Source organism: Protopterus annectens, chromosome 11.part0 (assembly GCF_019279795.1).
Source record: "Protopterus annectens isolate FY-2018-M chromosome 11.part0, PAN1.0, whole genome shotgun sequence".
NCBI lineage: Eukaryota > Metazoa > Chordata > Ceratodontiformes > Protopteridae > Protopterus > Protopterus annectens.
Genome location: NC_056745.1, coordinates 185,488,415 through 185,506,845, shown reverse-complemented (window position 1 = coordinate 185,506,845; position 18,431 = coordinate 185,488,415). Strand labels below are relative to the sequence as shown.

At 37.0% G+C, this 18,431-nt stretch overlaps 1 protein-coding gene across 2 annotated transcripts in view; it reads right to left on the bottom strand.

Annotated features, from left to right (window-relative positions):
* LOC122815249 (dihydrofolate reductase-like) overlaps nt 1-17,947 on the bottom strand; it is a 207,705-nt gene extending 189,758 nt beyond the window's left edge. The window contains exon 1 of one of the 2 annotated variants that reach the window (XM_044087590.1): nt 17,602-17,947. In XM_044087590.1, coding sequence (XP_043943525.1) covers nt 17,602-17,708 — 107 coding nt within the window. In that variant the 5' untranslated portion in view covers nt 17,709-17,947. The remainder of the gene's footprint in view (nt 1-17,601) is intronic. The other variant, XM_044087591.1, reaches the window with a different exon arrangement.
* Nucleotides 17,948-18,431: the final 484 nt, after the last annotated feature.

Here is an 18,431-nt window from a genome sequence, read left to right as displayed (position 1 = left end):
CACAATTGTGCATAGATGTCACTGATAATCTGCTTGCAAGTAAATGTTAAAAGTAAAATAAAAAAAAACTCAGTTGCATCAAGTGCAGCCAGCAGATGGGCTATAGTATACATACAGCTCAAATCAATTATGCAGAAGGGTATATATACCCACTAGTGGTAATAAACAGCAAAAGATTTATAAAAAATGATCAAATCAGATAAATGTCCATAGTTTATTAGTAACCTAATAAAGAAAATGTATAACCAAAGTGTTGGGCTGACATACATTCTATTCTCACAGCATAAAGCAGGTAAACAGTGCTGCAGTACTACAGGGGGAGATGTACTTTCTCAGTTTTACCCTGACTGTATAAGCAGTACTGCACAAGGGTCTGAAATAAAGCTACAGAAAAAATAAACAACAATGGTCTGAAATAAAGCTACAGAAAAAAATAAACAAGGGTCTAAAATAAAGTTACAGGAAGAAATATCTCATTCCTTCTTGACAATACTCTTTTAGGGGGAGGGAAAAACAGGTATTAGTGCATAAGAAACACTGGTAAACAGATTAAATCTGAAAGTCCAAGATATTTTATGCTAGTTATTATTGTTTAGTATTAAATTGTACTTGCAACATGTTAAACTGCAAAGCTATACACAAGATAATTTAAAATTGCTTTATTAAAGCTATACAAGACAGAATAAAGATATGCACAATGCATAAATGTTTCTAATAGCAAGAATGGTCACTATTTTTAATATTTTTTGGCAAAACAATGTTGGTATAAAAAAGCATGAATGTTTCTAATTGCTGAGTATGTAGATTAAAATAACAGGACATATGCATTTGGTGTCAATTCCACTAGATACTTCTAAAGAGACATAATAATTTTCCAAAATGTTGCTTGATATTAATGTTATTAAATTTGTAAGATTAGACTAAATGTACTTTATAGTCTTTGTATGTACAAATGCAGAAAAATCAGTACAAATGATAGTCTTTGTATATACAAATGCAGAAGAATTCTGTACAAATGAAATTAATGTCTAGTAATGAATATGTAAGGAAAAAAATGGCTCCAGGGTACCTACTAGATTGAAATGCATGAATAGCAAACAGTCTGTGTAAATACATACTGTACAGGAAGTTCATTATCGCTGGTTTCAAGATCTGTACTAGTATTGGTTACCCCAGCTACAGAAAAAATTATATTAAAATATTGTACTCATACAGCTAATGGACTAATATGTACATAGCATTCTTTAGTGTATAAATCATGTTTTTTTAATCCTCAAGTATTAAATATACTAAAATAATTACATTCAAATATCTAAGTCAAGTTCAGTACTTTACCAAGATGTTAATGAGCAGTTCAGAGACATGACCACAATGTTATGGTTAAAAATGACATTGAAACTGTATATTTTCAGCAGTGTATAAATGCTTGCAGTAGCACATGGTTCTTGTCTCTTATAGTTAATTCAACAGTTGCAAAGAGTTAATGAAACAGTTCTAAATCATAAATGAAATTATGTGATTGCAAAAGAATAAATTAATCAAGTTAAAAAAATAAAACTAAAGCAGACACAGCTCATAATTGATGAAATATTTTCACAAAATGGTCTGTAAAAGAAAAAATGTTAAATACATTCAGGTTTGGTAGTAATACATTAATATCATTGTATTAACTGTGTAAAATTGCATTTTTACTTGTATCAAAAGAAGACTAAAGGTTTTGTTTCTTAATGTGCTTTCTATATAAAATGTTTTGAGTATGTTTAAAAACAGAGGGAATTGTTAGATATTATGAATATAAGGCTGAAATTAATTCTGTTGTAAATATGCTGAAAGAAAAAGTTTGCTTGAATATATGTATAGAGTTTAAAATGTGCATTCATACTATATGTATAACAGACAGGCTTCTCTTCACAGCATCAGAAAATGCCTAACAAAGCAATATTGGAAAGCAAGCATTACATGATTTTCTCATGTTTGCAGAACAAATATCTATTAACAGACATCCTTTTTTTATAAATTCAGCAATACGTGATGTTTTTTCTATAGGAACAGCTTATACGGATGTTTCCTTTCAGAATGGCATCCTCACATCAGCAAAAGTGCTTAAATCACAAAAGGACAATAGAAAAATCTAAAAAACAGACATTATGTGACTTCCCACAGAAGGCCAGAAAAATATACCAAGAGGAAATAACAATCTGTGTGTGTGACTAGCTCTCTATATAGCAATTGTAGTAATTCAGTTATGTGAGAGAAGGACAGAGAGAGGTATTTTGCAGAAGTTATCATTCATATCTGTAATGAAGGAAAACTTTGTAAATATATGCTACAAATCTGACGGAAATAGTATGTGTCATTTGTTATAAAATAAGTTATTTGTAACTGTGCTTATAGCTGCAAAATATGTTTCTTTATCAGTGTGCAATTTGAAAGGTGTGGTGCTTTAAACAGACTTCAGATGGAGTCATGCAAAGCTCTGTGACTTTGATTTCAGCAGTAAACAGCACAGCAAGACTGTGTGTCTTAAAAAGACTTTGGATCCAGTGGGCATAGGAAGAGAGCACGCAAATTGAAATAAATTTTTCAGAACTTGCTGGAGAGACAGATATGTGTCCCAGAGACTGTCCCTCCTATGGAACAGGCTTCCCATCCATGTGAAGCTGAGTTTGTCTATTACCCAGTTTAAGCACAACCTAGACCAGTGGACAGCGGTGGCTTACAAATTCCTGGCCCTAAATGGCCTGCTTGAATAGAGGACATCATTATTCTTTTAGAAAAACATGGCTAGGCTTAGAAAGCACCCCTTCCCCAGTCGTTAGCCTAGTAACAGTCAATGAATCTATGAATCTATGTGTTTTACAGCTCTGCATAACTTCACTTTTGCCTGTCTGATCCTTTGGACATTTGGCATGCATACTGCCAAGGCCAGTTGACCTAATTGCCTGTAACATCGATTGTAACAGCATTTGTCTGTATACTATAGGACTCTGATAAATTAACTTAAGCAGATTAATTCAATAGGACCATCGCTGATAGCAGGAATTTGCAGTGGTTTTAAATGTTTGTGTGTGTGTGTGTGTGTGTGTGTGTGTGTGTGTGTGTGTGTGTGTGTGTGTGTGTGTGTATTGTAAATCCTTCTCAGTGTGTGTGTGTGTGTGTGTGTGTGTGTGTGTGTGTGTGTGTGTGTGTGTGTGTGTGTGTGTGTGAGAGAGAATGTGTATGTAATATGGGTATATGGCAATCTATTGAAAATAAACTTTGCTCAAAGTCAAACTAATCAAAAACCAGACTCATTAAACAAAAAATTCAAACAGTAAACCAGTATTTTCACAGGAGAGAACTGTGTCCCCCATGACTGTACATGTATATATTTGTCCGTGTGTGTGTGTGTGTGTGTGTGTGTGTGTGTGTGTGTGTGTGTGTGTGTGTGTGTGTGTGTGTGTCTGTGTGTGTGTGTGTATTTTATGTATCTACAAATGCAAACACACATACTTACACATATAGCTATTTACAAATACTAACTCCAGGTATGCACAATAACAGGGAAAAGGTAAAGCTCTCATACCCAAGCATTCTGCAAACTTGCCACTTACTGCATTCTCCTTCAGTATTATTCATCTGACATGCATGTTATTCAACAAAAATGCATTAAACTAACATGCAGCTCGACTAAAACACCCTTCAACCAACTAGGACAATCCATATTTTATATTTGTTTATATGGTTATAGCTGTTTTGGTCACAGGTTGCTTTAGTTGCAGCAAAGTTTTTGTACTACAAATGGTAACTAATGAATTATATTGAATTATGTCATAGCTGAAGTTGAGGTGTTCGAATATAATATAATTTGATGTATTTTACTTGCTTTGTCATGTGATCATGGAGATAATACACTTTAATTCAGTGGGTCTAGGGGCACAGCCCCCAGATCAGGAAATATGGGGGTGGAGTTCCCCTTGTACAAGTAGTTTTTTGTTTTATTTTTATTTTTATAGTCAGAAGCATTATGATCACAAGTTGTTCTTTGCTTCAAATGTTTCTGATCTACGATGAAATGAAATGACTTGTTCCATTTCATTTTCAGTCAGAACAATTATATCCACATATGTATAAAATATATAATACATATATAAATCTACACACACACACACACACACACACACACACACACACACACACACACACACACACACACACACACACACACACACAAATATATGCACACAAACATATATTTAAATGCATTCACACACACTTTACCAAATGTTAATTTGGTTGATAAAATGAACCATGGGTTCTTATTCTAGACATATACTTTAGCGAACGTCAGTGTTGTCAAATGTCTGTGAAAAAGGTAAGTGGGTTTCTATTACAGTTGGGAATGTTTGTGTGTGTTTTGGGGGGGGGGGTTGTGCATCTTTATTGGTTAGGATTAGATAGGATATCTTTAGTGTTGTGTATGTGGGGGGGCTCATGCATCTTTATTGGTTAGGATTAGAGTTAGTGTTAGATAACAGGATATCTTTAGTGTTGTGCATGTGGATCAGAGTGTGTGTGTTTGTATGTGTATGCAAGCACAAGTGTTTGTTGGTTAGGAACAGAATCAGGGTTAGATAAGGGGATAGGTTTTAGTGTTGTTAGTGTTTGAATGTGTATGTATTCTGTGTCTGAGTGTCTTGATTAGTGGTACTGTTGGGGAAATGTTTTTTCTTAAGGTAATGGGCAGGATTGTGGTTGGGGTAAGTTCAAGCTTAGAGTGAGGGTCAGCACACTTGAGTTGGGCGATGTCTAGTGGGGGTTGGAGCTAAGGCTCAGGCTTCACTCAAGGCACAGTGACTTAATGTTCACAATTGGACATTTGCTAGGGACTGACTGGTAAAGTCACAAACATATAATTTAATACAAATTTGAAAACTTGGGTTAGAACCTCATGCAAATAATGTAAGTAAAATTCTAGAAATGTTCATTTGTAGATATGTTTAAAAGGGCAGAACTCCCTATCAACTTAAGTAAATGGAAATTCCAGAATGACCCTAAGTCTTCTAAACATCTAGTTGCTTTAGTAGAACATCTGCTGTTAATTGAAATTACAATTCTTATATCAGATATGCTTGCACCAAAAGGTAATAATACTCCTCCACTTAAGTATGTTTCTTTTTCAGGAGAAAAGAAAAAAAAACTGTAACCATCTGAGGTGGTCTGCCTTAAATATTCTAGAAGGGAAAGAGATGCAAGTGTTGCTGGAAGCATTATTGTATTAGTTAGGTCATAGTATATTTGTATGCATAAAATAACTAGTAAACAAAAAACTAAAGTAATGTGTACATGGACAGAAAAGTATATAACACAAATATAAACACAGGGGATCAGATTCCGAATCAGTTACTCTCAGTATAAGTTTGCCCTGCTTCTGAAAGACTTGCTGTCAGTGTAAGTGGCTTACTTTGGCGTAAAGCCTATCTATAAACAAATTTACACCACTGGCCAGATTCCAAATGACCTACTCTCAGTGAAAGTGGTCACTTACACTGTGAGCAAATCTTTTGGAATCAGGACAAAAGTGTTACACTCAATATTACTAGTGCCTATCTTTGCACGATGTGATACTTGGCCAAGGCATTTCTCAGTTCAAAGAGTTAAGGAAGATAATAGGGAAGTTGCCAGAAATATTTAACCCCACTAAAGAAAAAGGTGAAGATGCCAAAGGAGCTAAACATCTGTCTCTGGGGGTGAAATTGTTCGATAAATCTGATACTAGATTTACCAAAAGATTCCAGGTGCTAAAATAATAAAAAAATGTCAGTGTGGATGTTGACAGAGAAGGATCCATAGTTAAGAAAATGCCAAAAGAATTAGGTGTAGAAATTGAGAAGAACATTGTTAGATCTTATCCTGAAGGAAAAAAAGGAAGGGGAACTTAAAGAATGTTAAGCTTTTTCCTTCTACACCAAAGCAAAGTGCCACTCACAAATAGAAGCAGGACTCTAAGGATACAAAAAGGATAAAAGAAAGGAAAATAAATAAGTATGAGGAGGAGGAAAAGAAATTACCAGCATTCTTGGCAGAAGAAAATTATTTTCATGAGTTATTTTTGTAGGGGATGGACTAGTTAAAGAGGAGAAGCCTCTAACATGTATCTGTAGGAGAGGAGGCCATTGCCCCCACTTCATGACCGAATAGTAATGAATACAAAGCTGACGTGGCTGACCTCCCAGATAAGTAATCTCATTTTCAAGAAGGCTCAGTTTGAAGACAACATGCTAAGAAGAAATAGGGAAAATATAGGAAAAGTAAATAAGAAAACAAAGGTATAGAACAACCTCACTTCATACCCATATTTTGAAGTAAGAAACAATCTGCTTTCAAGGGTAACCAAACACAAACAGCAGATACTAGTTATTAGTTTCAAGGCATTTTGGAAAACCTGTGATGAAGTTAGTACACAGCCATATTTTGGTAGAAATTTAGGAATGGATAAGTGAAAAGCTAAGATTTTAGATAGATTTTACTGGCCTGGTGTTATGAAGTACCTAAAATATGTTTGTGCAGCTTATCCAGAATATCAAAAGACAGCACTTGACCCAGGATTTAAGAACCCTTTGATACCCTTCCATACTGTGGAAGTCCCATTTGAATAGCAATGGACATTATAGGTCGACTCCTGGCAAACACTGGTTATGCAATCAAATTTCCTGAGGCAATACCCTTAATGCAAATCCATTCCAAAGCAACCAGTACTGCTATTTTCTACAGTAGGAATGAGCTGAGATATTCGTACTGACCAAGGCTGTCCATTCATACCCAGAGTAATGCATGAACTTTGTCATTCTGTCAGTGTCCATTGCTAGTCTTTGAAATGGGACTTACAGGCCTACAGAACATCTGTGTGTCACTCTCAAACTGATGGACTAGTTGTGTCGTTTAGAAAAAAATTGAAGTCTATGTTACAAAAGGCTGTAGAACTGGACAGGAAAAACTGGGACCAACTGCTTCCATATTTTCCTATGCTGTAATGTATGTATAGAAAGCATCAGTTAGAGTCCCATCATTTGGACTGATGTATGGCAGACATCCCCAACTCTTATCGCATCTAACAAATGGAACAAGAGAGGAGGAAAACACAGCCTTTATAAGTATAACAGAGCATTTTACAGACCCAAACAACAGGTTAACAACTATAGTGCGTATAGTACAAGAACATAAGAAGAGAGCACAGGAGACAGAGCAGATAACGTAACAAAAACTGTCTTAGAGAATTCCATCCATGGAATAATGAATGTACTTGTGTATTACCCACTGCTGAAAACAAGTTATTTGCAAAGTAGTAAAGTTTTTTTTGAAATCAAGGCAAAAGTAAGTGAAGTAAATAACAGGATAACCAGAGCTGCCATCCCATATAAATGTTACAAAGCCTTGCAGAGAATCTTATATTTCGGTGATAAGTCTGAGTGAGAGAAAGTAAGGCCCCCGCTGCAAGCCCTAACGTCGGAACAGATGAGCTGTTATCAATGTCTCATAAACAAGAGGCAAAGGACTTTGTACTCGGGAATAAAGATATATTTTCAGAGTTGCTAACAACTAGTTTAATCCACCACAACACAAACGCCATATTTGGTGAGAAATTTGATTTGCAATTATACCAAATTCCATAATCCCAAAGTTAAGTAGTTAAGAATTAGGTGCAGAAAATGCTCAAACATGGTCATAAAAAATCCGAGAGTTAGTGGAATATTCCCAATGCACTGGTCCCTAAATCTAATGAGTCTATAAGATTTTGGACTACCATCTGAAAATGAAATGCCCTATATTCCTAGAGAATGAATTGACTGAAATTTAGATAAGGAAATAAACAAAATTTTACATACCAGATGGAGTTGCTTATTTCGGTCCTATCTTTTGATCACAGAACACAGCAAAGTTCTACAGGCTGATGGATTAAGTTATTAAATGTCATATCAAAGATTCAGCAGCCTACCTAGATGATGTAATAATATTTTACAAAGACTGGAAAAGCCAGCTCTATAAAGTTTAAGCCATTTTAGATTCCCTGTTCCAAACTGGGTTGAGTGCTAACCCATCTGAGAGAAAGATAGGCATACATACCTCTCAATTGTCCAGAATTTTGCAGAATGCCCATATTTTTAACAGATATTTTGGATCTGTTCACTGTGAAATTTCTGTTTTCCTGTAAAATTATTGAGGACTACAGACACTAAATAACTTCATGACAGCAGAGATCTTTGCTACTACCACTTTTTCATTTCTAAAACAGGGACTGATGCACTTGTGTGTGATTTGTTCTCTAGTTTCTATTACACCCTTCACACTGTCCTGTAACCACTTGGTCCCGTATGTATTTACAGAAGTCACAAAATGTACATTACGTAGCACTGAGCCAGTGAAGCGCTAGCTAGCTGTATAGGCAGTTCTAGTTAGCAATCAGTCACAGTAATGTTTCTCTCAGTGGTTAAGGCTATAAGCTGCTAATGAGTTTCCTTCTCCAATTCCGCGTTTGCTTCCCTCAGGTGCCACTTGCAAACTGTTTGAGAAATTCCTTTACCCAGATAGTGCCTTCATGTTGCATCTGAAAAATGACATTCATATCATGTCTACTCTACTTGACTGAGTAACAAAGAAAAAAAATGATGGACTCATTACTCTGAACAGTGTTGGAAGGGACATGACATGAAGTAAGTCAGAGGAGCCTGAACTGTTATTCCCTCTCTACTGGAGATGACTGAGGTAGCTGAGGTAGGAGAGGGCTATACATCAACTGCATTGCTAGTGCTGAGGTATTGACATGAGGAAGGAAGGATATGCATTAATTACTATTTTGAAGGAAGCCAGGTGTGGGCCTGTTAACAACTTTACATACATTTATGGAATGACACTTGGGGTGTGTGTATGTATGTATGTACTGCACAGGCTAACAGACCTTGACAGGTTAGGGTGTATATTGGGAGACTCCATTATACCAACAAGGCAATATGGCATCATTTGCCCCATGTCTTGTTTATTGGAGGATCTGAGCCTTTTTCAATGTGATTTTAGATGCTTTATAAATCCTAGGGGATATATATATATATATATATATATATATAGACCTAAAAGTGTCATAACTGAAGCTGTTCAAAGTTTGTAAAGATACAATTATGCATTTGGAGGCCCTGCTGTGTATGGCAACAGTTTGCTAGCACATCAAAATCAGCCTGAACAGCTGGAGTAGTTCCTTAGTTGTTTGTTTCGTGGCTTGTAGAAATCCACCACCAAATGGAAGAGTCACCATTTATTTTAAAAAGGATGTAACACTGGCAGCCATACCTATCAACCTCTGAAGGCAAGAAATCTGGACAAAACCTAAAATAATGGGGGGACATGCATCTGGAGCATTTCTCCCCAGGCCTCTGCTGAAAATGGGCTCTGTCTCAGTCGGACATTCCCAGTAAACAGATGTTAAATAAATAAATAAATAAAATAGGGATAGATTTTATATATTGCTCTTATAGACTTAAAAAGTTGCTAGAATAATAGGATTTATGTTAGCATGCATTTTCTGAAGGATATGAGATCTGAAACTCAAAATTATGTCATTTTTTAGTGACTTCAGTCCTTAGCAATTTGCCATAAAACCACAAATTTTATGAAGAAAAGACCAAAAATAAGAGGCAACATTCTGCATATTCTGCAAAAATCTGGTCAGTCGAGAGGTATGCTGGCAGCTGGCTGGAGAAGACACTGACCGATATGCACTCAAGTAAGAAAAGTCTGTATGTGTGCTGTATTCTCACAACAGAAACCAAATGAAGAATTTGTCACTTCAAAGAATACTGATTTTTATAAAGTGGAATCCTGAAGTACTGAATTGTACTATTGTGCTGGACTGTTGTTTCTTCATATCTTTTTTGTCTAGATTTTCAAAATGTTTATGAATATAATGATATATGTCATTCATGTACCTAATCTCTGCACTTACTACATAAGTATTTGCTAAGTTTGTAGGTGAGGATCCTAGCCACCCAAATTCCCAAACTGCCCAAGAGCACTATCTGGGTAAGTGACTTGCTCAGAGTCACACAGCAGGTAAATGGTGGCTGAGGAAATTAAGGATTGTAGTACAGAAGAACAATTCATCAACATTTGACAGCTTCAGTCCTCTGTACTAATTTGCAGGTGGTACTGTAGATACATGCAGATGCCAAAGATTGAACCCAGGTCTTCATACAAGCAAGCCCTATGCTCTACCATTAAGTTACGTTCCCCCAAAATTTATACCAAATGCTTTGCTATTTAAATGCTCACACATAGTATGGAAATACCAACGGATCATAGGATCATAGGGTCATAGGAGATTGCTAGGCTATAGACCCAGAGGTCATTTCAAGTCTAGTCATTTCATCTCAATGTAATACCATAACAATGCTAGTCCATACCCAAGATTGCATTTAGTGATGACTGCCCATGTCCAGGATGGTTGTGGGCACTAACCCCGGTAAGAATTTATGGTGCCTCATCCACTCATCCAGGTTCCTCTTGAACAGTGTCATCGAGGTGCAGTGTTTCACATGAATTGGTAGCCTATTCCAAAGATGAGGCAATCACTGGAAGATAAATCTGTCCCTCCAGTGTGTCCTATTTAAGTCATAGGCCATATTTAGGTCCCTGTAATGGGTAGCTCTAGTCCTGTTTGATTTACAGATATACAGCAAATTCATTAGGTTTGGGTGTAAGATTACTCTGTAAGCCAGGCATAATTCTCCCCTAAAAAGTCTATACGATACAGAGTATAGTGATGGGGACTTTAGTCGGTCTGTGTAAGGCACGTGCTGGAGTCCCTTGATCTTCTTTGTTAGAAACCTCTGAGGTCTCTCCAATTGCTGCAGATGCTTTGTACGTACATGCCGAATGGGGCATTATACTCAATTATGGGACAGATTAGTGCCAAATATAGACGAATTATAACGTCTTTTGCTCTCAAGGTGATGCCTTTACTAATAAAGTGTGGTATGTAGAATGCCTTCCTTACTACACTAGACACATAGGTTCATACGTAGGTACTAGGCTATCGGCCTAGCCAAAAAGGTACCCTGGCTTTCGCCACCCAAGAAAATTATTTTCCTGTTCTCCTGTTGAGCAGAGCCACAGATGTGATCCCTGGGGTGAATTTCCTATTTCCCATCCAATCATCAAGATTTTTCTTGAAGAGTGCTAATGAGGAGCTTTGTTTGATATAGATAGGGTGGTGGTCAAAGTTAAGATCGCAGTCAACTTGTCATCCCAGATCCCTTACCACTTCATGGGTACTTAGGGTATTGCTGTTGATTTGATATTGTGAAGGGACATTGTTTGTGCTGAAGAGAATGATGATGCATTTCTTTGCATTTAGTTTGAGACCGTGACTAAGACAGCAGTCGTTGGTCTGTGTAAAACCCTCCTGGAGTATATTGACATCATTTGGGGATTCAGTAATTGCACTCACTTTCCAGTCATCTGCAGACCTGGTCAGCCACAACCCCTTAGTTTTGACCTGAACTTCTGAGAAGTATATACCAAATAGTAGGGGGCCCAGCACAGTTCTGCTAGTTGATGTGGCGTCACCCACTTTGATAGTGTGTGTCCGGTTTGTAAGACAGTTGGCAACCCTATAAAATGAAAGAATATATGTTTATAGTGTAATATGACAGCATACAACATGGCTGCATTTTATATTAAATTTACTTGGAAAACCAAAATCTGATCAGAAAATGGAGTAAGACAATTATAAAGTGATGTGTTTTTACTTGCTTTTACATCTTTTCCCATTGCACCTATATCAGAAAACTGGAAAGCAAAATTGCTATCACGTAACTCCAAACTTTATTTTAGTTATTATAAAATTAGTATTCTGGTTTGCAGTTCAGTTTGTAGTGATGGAAGGAGGAAAACAAACTTAAACAGCAGACAGATACCAGTTTAATGAAATAAGCAGTCTGTTTTCCAGCCTGTTGATATACTCCAGATGCTAGTTAATCTGCAGTTTAATTTCCTCTTTGACTACCCTTAACTGTATAACTAACCTATTTTTCCTATGCATTTTGATAGTCGTGTTTAATCACACAACCACATAACGAAAGAGATGTCCATTCGACGTCCACTTAAACAGCTTCCATCTGCACTATCTTCTCCTCTCACGGCTGTTTTTAGCAAAAATGTTATATTCTTGGAATCCCGCTGGCTCATTTGAACTACCTAAATGTTAATATCATGCATGTCCCTCAACGTTTTTCATCAAGGCTCTATACAGTAAACTCCATTCATTTCTGTTTTTCTGGCTTTTGTGAGACTCTGTACCACTTACATGGTTGTTTTCTGAACAGTCTTTATTCTTTGTCATTGTAGAAATTAAATTAGTACCATTTAATTTTTGTTCTTAATATTACTAGATAGCAACAGCGCTGTGTACAGTGCGCCATCCCATTTTATATTTTCTTTATAGGTTCTCCTATTACTGTTTGTTCCAAACATCCATACAGATGTAGCCCAGGGCAGTATCATGTGAATTTTATGCTTTCACAGCGTCTGTTGAAATTAAAAGAAAATCAGAGGTCCCAGGCCAGTCAGCCAAAGGTCAGTATCTGTGACGTGTAACTCCATTCCAGAAATGACTAGGGAACTGAGATGTCTGTTCTTACTGGCCTTACATAAACTAGATGACTGTGTTCTTCACATGACTCTGCTAGACTTTTCTTTGCATGCTGGATTTCAAGGTACTGCCTATTGCAGCCATAATAACAGTGTTTGTGAAAATGCTCTCTCTCCAAGGATACCCTTGTTGTATGAAATGAAGACTTTTTCCACGTGATACTCAACTTTTGTCTGTGCTAGGCTAACATACAGACTAGAGGAAGAGTACATAATCATGTTGATGGTGACTCAGGTTCATGAATTGGCCAGGAGATTTAGTAGCACTTGTCCTGATATGCGCTTTCATTAGACAAGCTCATTTACATGACACTCAGTTTTACCTGTCCTTTCCTCAGGACAATGTGTATGCTGTTCTTTAAGCAAGGACGTGGAATATATTTAAAACTGGATGAACTGTAATCGACCGAGATTTAACTCAGCCAAGACAGTGGGTATGGTTGTTCTTGCAACTATCAGGCAATCAAACTTGCTAGTTCTTAAGCCCAGCATTTCTGTGGAAGTTATGGTTGTGATACACTGAATTTTGTTGAGACGGTGAAGAAACTTGATGTTTTTTTTTTATCAGATATTAAATGTCTTCTTTTGTCAGTCATCTAATTTTCATTTGTGAAACACACATCGTTCATCGAGCGTCTTCTCCTGCCACAGATTTTGGAAAGGTGCTGCAAACCTTTGTGTCTTCTTATCTTCATTATTTCCCTTTGCCTAGACTTTCCAGATGTGGAAGATGAGCAGATGTAGCTGGTGCAGAATTCTTCAGCCCAGTTGTCCACTGGTACTTATGATAACAAACATATCACACCTGCCTTTTGGAACCTGCACAAACTCCCGATAATGTCTTAGATTACCTTTGATCTTATTGTGCTTGTTTATTTAGCCCTACATGATGAGTCTTCCTTATCTGAAAGAGCTCCTGGGCTTGTGCAGCTCTTCAAGGTCTTTGTGTTCCTCTTTCCTGGGGTTAATAGAAACTTCTAGAGTGACTATGGAATACTCTGGCATGCATGCCTTTTGTTATCAGGCACCACACCTTTAAATTCCCCCTGCCCAGTGGTTGAGGGAGTCTGTCTTGCTGACTGGCTTCAAAATGGCACCTAAGACCTACTTTTTCAAGCCATCTTTTGAGCTAAGTCTCATTTATATTTATCAGTTTTATTTCACAATCTACAGTATTTGTATATTGTGTTTTAACTTTGTTTTTATTATAACAGTGATTACTTGTAACTAGCACATTAAATAATTTGAATTTGAAGAAGTTGGGTCTTAGGGCTGCCTCGTTTATTGAGAAGAAAAGACTCAGAGTGGAAGCTATGTTCATGTGTATTAGGACGTGTTTATTCAGATGGAACAAAGAAATGACTGATGGTACAATGTCAAATGTGAAAAGTGAGGTGTACGGGATGGTAATGAGGTTTGATGTAAGTCCATTAAGGACAAGCTACACAGCACAGAGGTGCAAGCAGGCTATGATCTAGTTACCACAGGTCTGGGCCACAGGCAGGGCTGTTAAAGGAGGATCAAGGCATGTTACCCATGAACACTGTGCCACACATAACAGATCGATTCTCTACATAATTTCAAGTTTTAAGAAGAAAAGGTATTTATTAAATGTTCCATTTAAGGTTTGAGGACATCAGGGCAGCTTCCTATTGCAAAGATCTACATTTACAGTAAAGTTGCTCCTAGCTCCTGGAGTGCTATGATTGTCTTATGGTATTACACAAACTCCTAAAATCTTGCCATGGAGGTAGATACAGGTGCAGCTATCCTAGGGATCCTGTTTAAGTCATATCTGCAAATACTCCAGTCTGTATTTATATCCCCTTGCAGGACTAGATGTGGCTTTGCCATTTGTTTGTGACACTCACTCAATGACAGCTGATATAATTAAAAAAAATCTGTAAGCATTCATTTTATTACGGGATATTTTGGGGTGTAATCATCATCGCCATCATCATCATCATTGTCGTCATCATCATCATCATCATTGTCATCATCATCATCATCATTCTTTTTGCTGTATTTCTCAGTGAATGTGGTTCTTATTGTTGACGTTTTTAGGCGATTTATACTCATTTGGAGTAACATAAATGCTAAGCTAATGTGTGTGTATATATATATATATATATATATATATATATATATATATATATATATACGAATATAGTTCACTACTGTGCATTTTTATCATTTGTTATTATTGTTTGTGCTGTATGTTTGTTGTTGCCATTTTACCCAGGTCATGACTGAAAATATTCCAGAGTTTAGAACTGTTTTATTTACCCAGTTAACAAAGGAAGGAAGGAAATAAATAAATTAATTAACAAACAAAATTAAATGAAATTGAATACATACATATAAACAAAAGTTATCCTATGCACAGAGAGTGTCCTGGTATGGGTAAAATTTAGAGATTACATCAGCAAACATGGAGGCAGACAAATATATTGCTCAGGTGCTAAAGATGCACATTAGATGCAAGCAAAACATAAACATAGCCAGCTTGTAATGTGGGATGACATCAGGGTTTTAACTAAAACTGAAGACCATTTCTAGCAGCTGTCTCTGGTCTATCTCAGTCATAACCCTGTCATAATATTGGATCAGACTAAACTGTCATGATCTTTGCCTCCATATATCCATGCACATTCATGTCTATGCTTATTGGACCCTAGGAAATCATAAAGTCATTGTACCATCACTGCTTTCTCTACAAGCTTAAAATAAAGGCTGATTTGCCTGCCTGTAATTTCTGGTGTGTGTTCTAGAACTCCTGTCTTGAAATGTTTCAGCACACTCTTCTGCAGTCTACTGATGCTTAGCTTATCATAACAGACATGTCTGCATCTAAATCTGTCAGATGTCATGTCAGTGATCTTAGTAACCTAATAAAAATGAAAGGTGACAACTCATCCTGTGCCTGGGTCTATATTAGAACATCGAAGTCTTGAAACTTCGAATGCTCTGATATCAACCTCTATTCAGCGAACGCTGAAAATAGCGAAGCTGCAGAACACTGAATTTTTTCCTAGGGAAAGAATTTGGTTGGCGGTTTCTGTGGCTTCACTATTTTCGGCAATGTGGTGGAAAGTTACGGGTTGGGTTCAGGTAAGTGTGCGATTGTGTGGACGTGAGGGTTAGGGCATGGGTTAGGTGATAGGGTTAGGGCGCGGGTCAGGTAAGTATGCGATTGTGATGGACGTTAGGGTTAGGGTGGGGTAGGTGAGTTAGGGTTAGGGCGAGGGTGAGGTGAGTGTGCAATAGTGACGGACCTTAGGGTTAGGGTTTGGGTTTGGGTTAAGATAAGTGGATAGATAGTAGTGTATGCACAGTTTAGTGTAGGGTTATATGTAGGATTTTAAGTGTATGTGTGTGGATTGCTGTTTTTTTGGTGTGCTTGTGTTGTGTGTATGTGTTTGGAACAGAAATTTTTTTCCCTGGGAAAAAATTTGCTGTTCTGCATATTCGATATTTTAAGCGTTCACTGAATAGGGGTCGCTATTAGAACATTCGATGTTTTAAAACTTCGCTGTTCTAATATAGACCCCTGTGCCTTATTCTTCTTTAATTCCCCAGTCTGTTGAACTTTCATCTGTCCAAATTGCAGTTTCACAGACAATGATACCATAGTAAGTTAAAAGAAAAGTGGCAAACAGTGAAAACAACATAATCAGTGGGTGAGTTTCTGATGTGGTTTAACCTATTAACATAGAGCACCTGCAAATAAATATCTCTAACAAGCAGGCATGGAGGCAGGGTCTTCTCAAAGGACTACATGAAGTCCAGCATGAAATTTTGTATTCACAGACAAGCATCTGACAGCATGTAGTTAGTTATACTGGAGAAACAGTTACAGCATTAAGTTTTTGCTTCTTTTAAATTTGTTAGTAGTCACTGAATGCAAATCAAACTTGTAGACTGTGGAGATATGCCCTAAGTTGTCTACCCAAGTACCTCTGATGATCTGGTGCTAGAAAACACAATACTGTTGTCTACATACAAAAGAATGCTACAATGCTACAGGTCCAGATTGCAAGGAGCTTGTCTGTGGACATAAAAAAGAACCCTAAGGACCCCCCTCAAAAATGTCAAATTCTGAATCTTTATGATTCATGAAGGATTTCAATGAGTGGGATGTCAGACTTTTAGAAGGACGAGAGCCATTTAATGATCCAGGTAAGGCAGAACTGACAGCACGAGGCATTAGAGCAGTACGAGTGCTAAGAAGAATCAAGGGCCTTGGCTACAAACAGGCGGCTGTTACTCCCTGCTCTTGCTAGTGTGCTGTCTCCATTCTTCATTCCAGTCTCCCGTAGAACTGTTTTCTCCCCATCAAACACCATTTGTCTAGAATGAGCTGCTCAAAGGTGTTTCCTTTTTTGCTCTGTAGGAAGCCTGAAATACTGACTGAAGTATTTTATTTAAGTTAAACTACCTCCATTTTATATTAAATGTTCTGTTACAGATAGTATCAGATATTGTTTGGTGCAAATGAGCTGTTTAAGTCATTTTTTACAACATTTTATTCCTAATTAGGTGTATACCATTACAACACTTTTCATTGAACTTTCTACATATCTCACTATCTCTGCCCTTAGGACCCTTCCAATAGGTACATCTTTTTACTAAACTGTCTACATATCTTATTATTTTTGACCTTAGGATCATAAAGTGGGGCCACAGCCAGCAGGCAAATCCATTACAAGAACACATAAGCAGGCGGTGATGCATACATACAGATAGAGAGAGAGACAGAGAAAGTGAAAAAGAAAGCAACAAGCAGGCAGATAAATAAAAGCTGTCTATAGATCTGTTTACTTTTCAGAATGGTAAGATATGCATCTTTAGTTTGTTATATATTTGCAAAGCTAGAATATAACAGGTTCAGTTAGTTCCTTATTATATAGGAGAGTAACTCACGGAAGATTCCATGGCAATCCAGAGTCATTTCCAATTCCCATGTTTTTGCAGGCTGCGGCGATCACATAAATAGGTTTAAAGTACTCATTTTCATCACTGTCTTGCATTTTTGGAAGGAGAAAATTTCACTTTACTGGATAAATGCAGAAGATGGTATCACTTTTTTCATGTAAACTCAAAATGTATTTCCTCAAGTGGTAGCTACTCATAAACTTTTAAGTTTTGCTTCTACATACTATACATTTAAAAAGCCTCTTTTCCTTGTGTTGAAGGAGATCATGTCTGCTTCTTCCTGCTGCATCATTGCAAAATGCTTTCTCTTCCTTGTACAATTATTTTCCCTTCCCTCAGGAAAGCAATGAGCACATATGCTCTGTATGGGAGGAGTGATGCAAATCTGCCTGCTGATAGGTTGTGCAATGCTCTATTACAGAATGACAATGCATAATTGGGCTTTTGTAATATTTAAAAAGGGTCGCTAATTTGATTTTTAATCTATTGTGGGGTAGCTGCTTGACCTTACTTGTTTTTCTAAATCCATGACATGGCAAAACTGATACAGACATATTCCAAACAAAGCCCAGCTTAAACTAATCACCAAGTTATAACACAGTGTGGCTGTTTATGATTATTGTCTTTTTATTTTTAAGTATAGAGAATATGTAGCTCATTAGAGCTACAGAAAATGCATGGCTTTGAAGTGGTGATTTGAACTTATATGCCTCTGTTTCAATACCCCACCTAATATTCTATTAATTTCTACACAAGCACGAAGCAAATCTACCTTTTATTTCAAAGAATGAGCAATACAGTTATTACAAAACATGAAA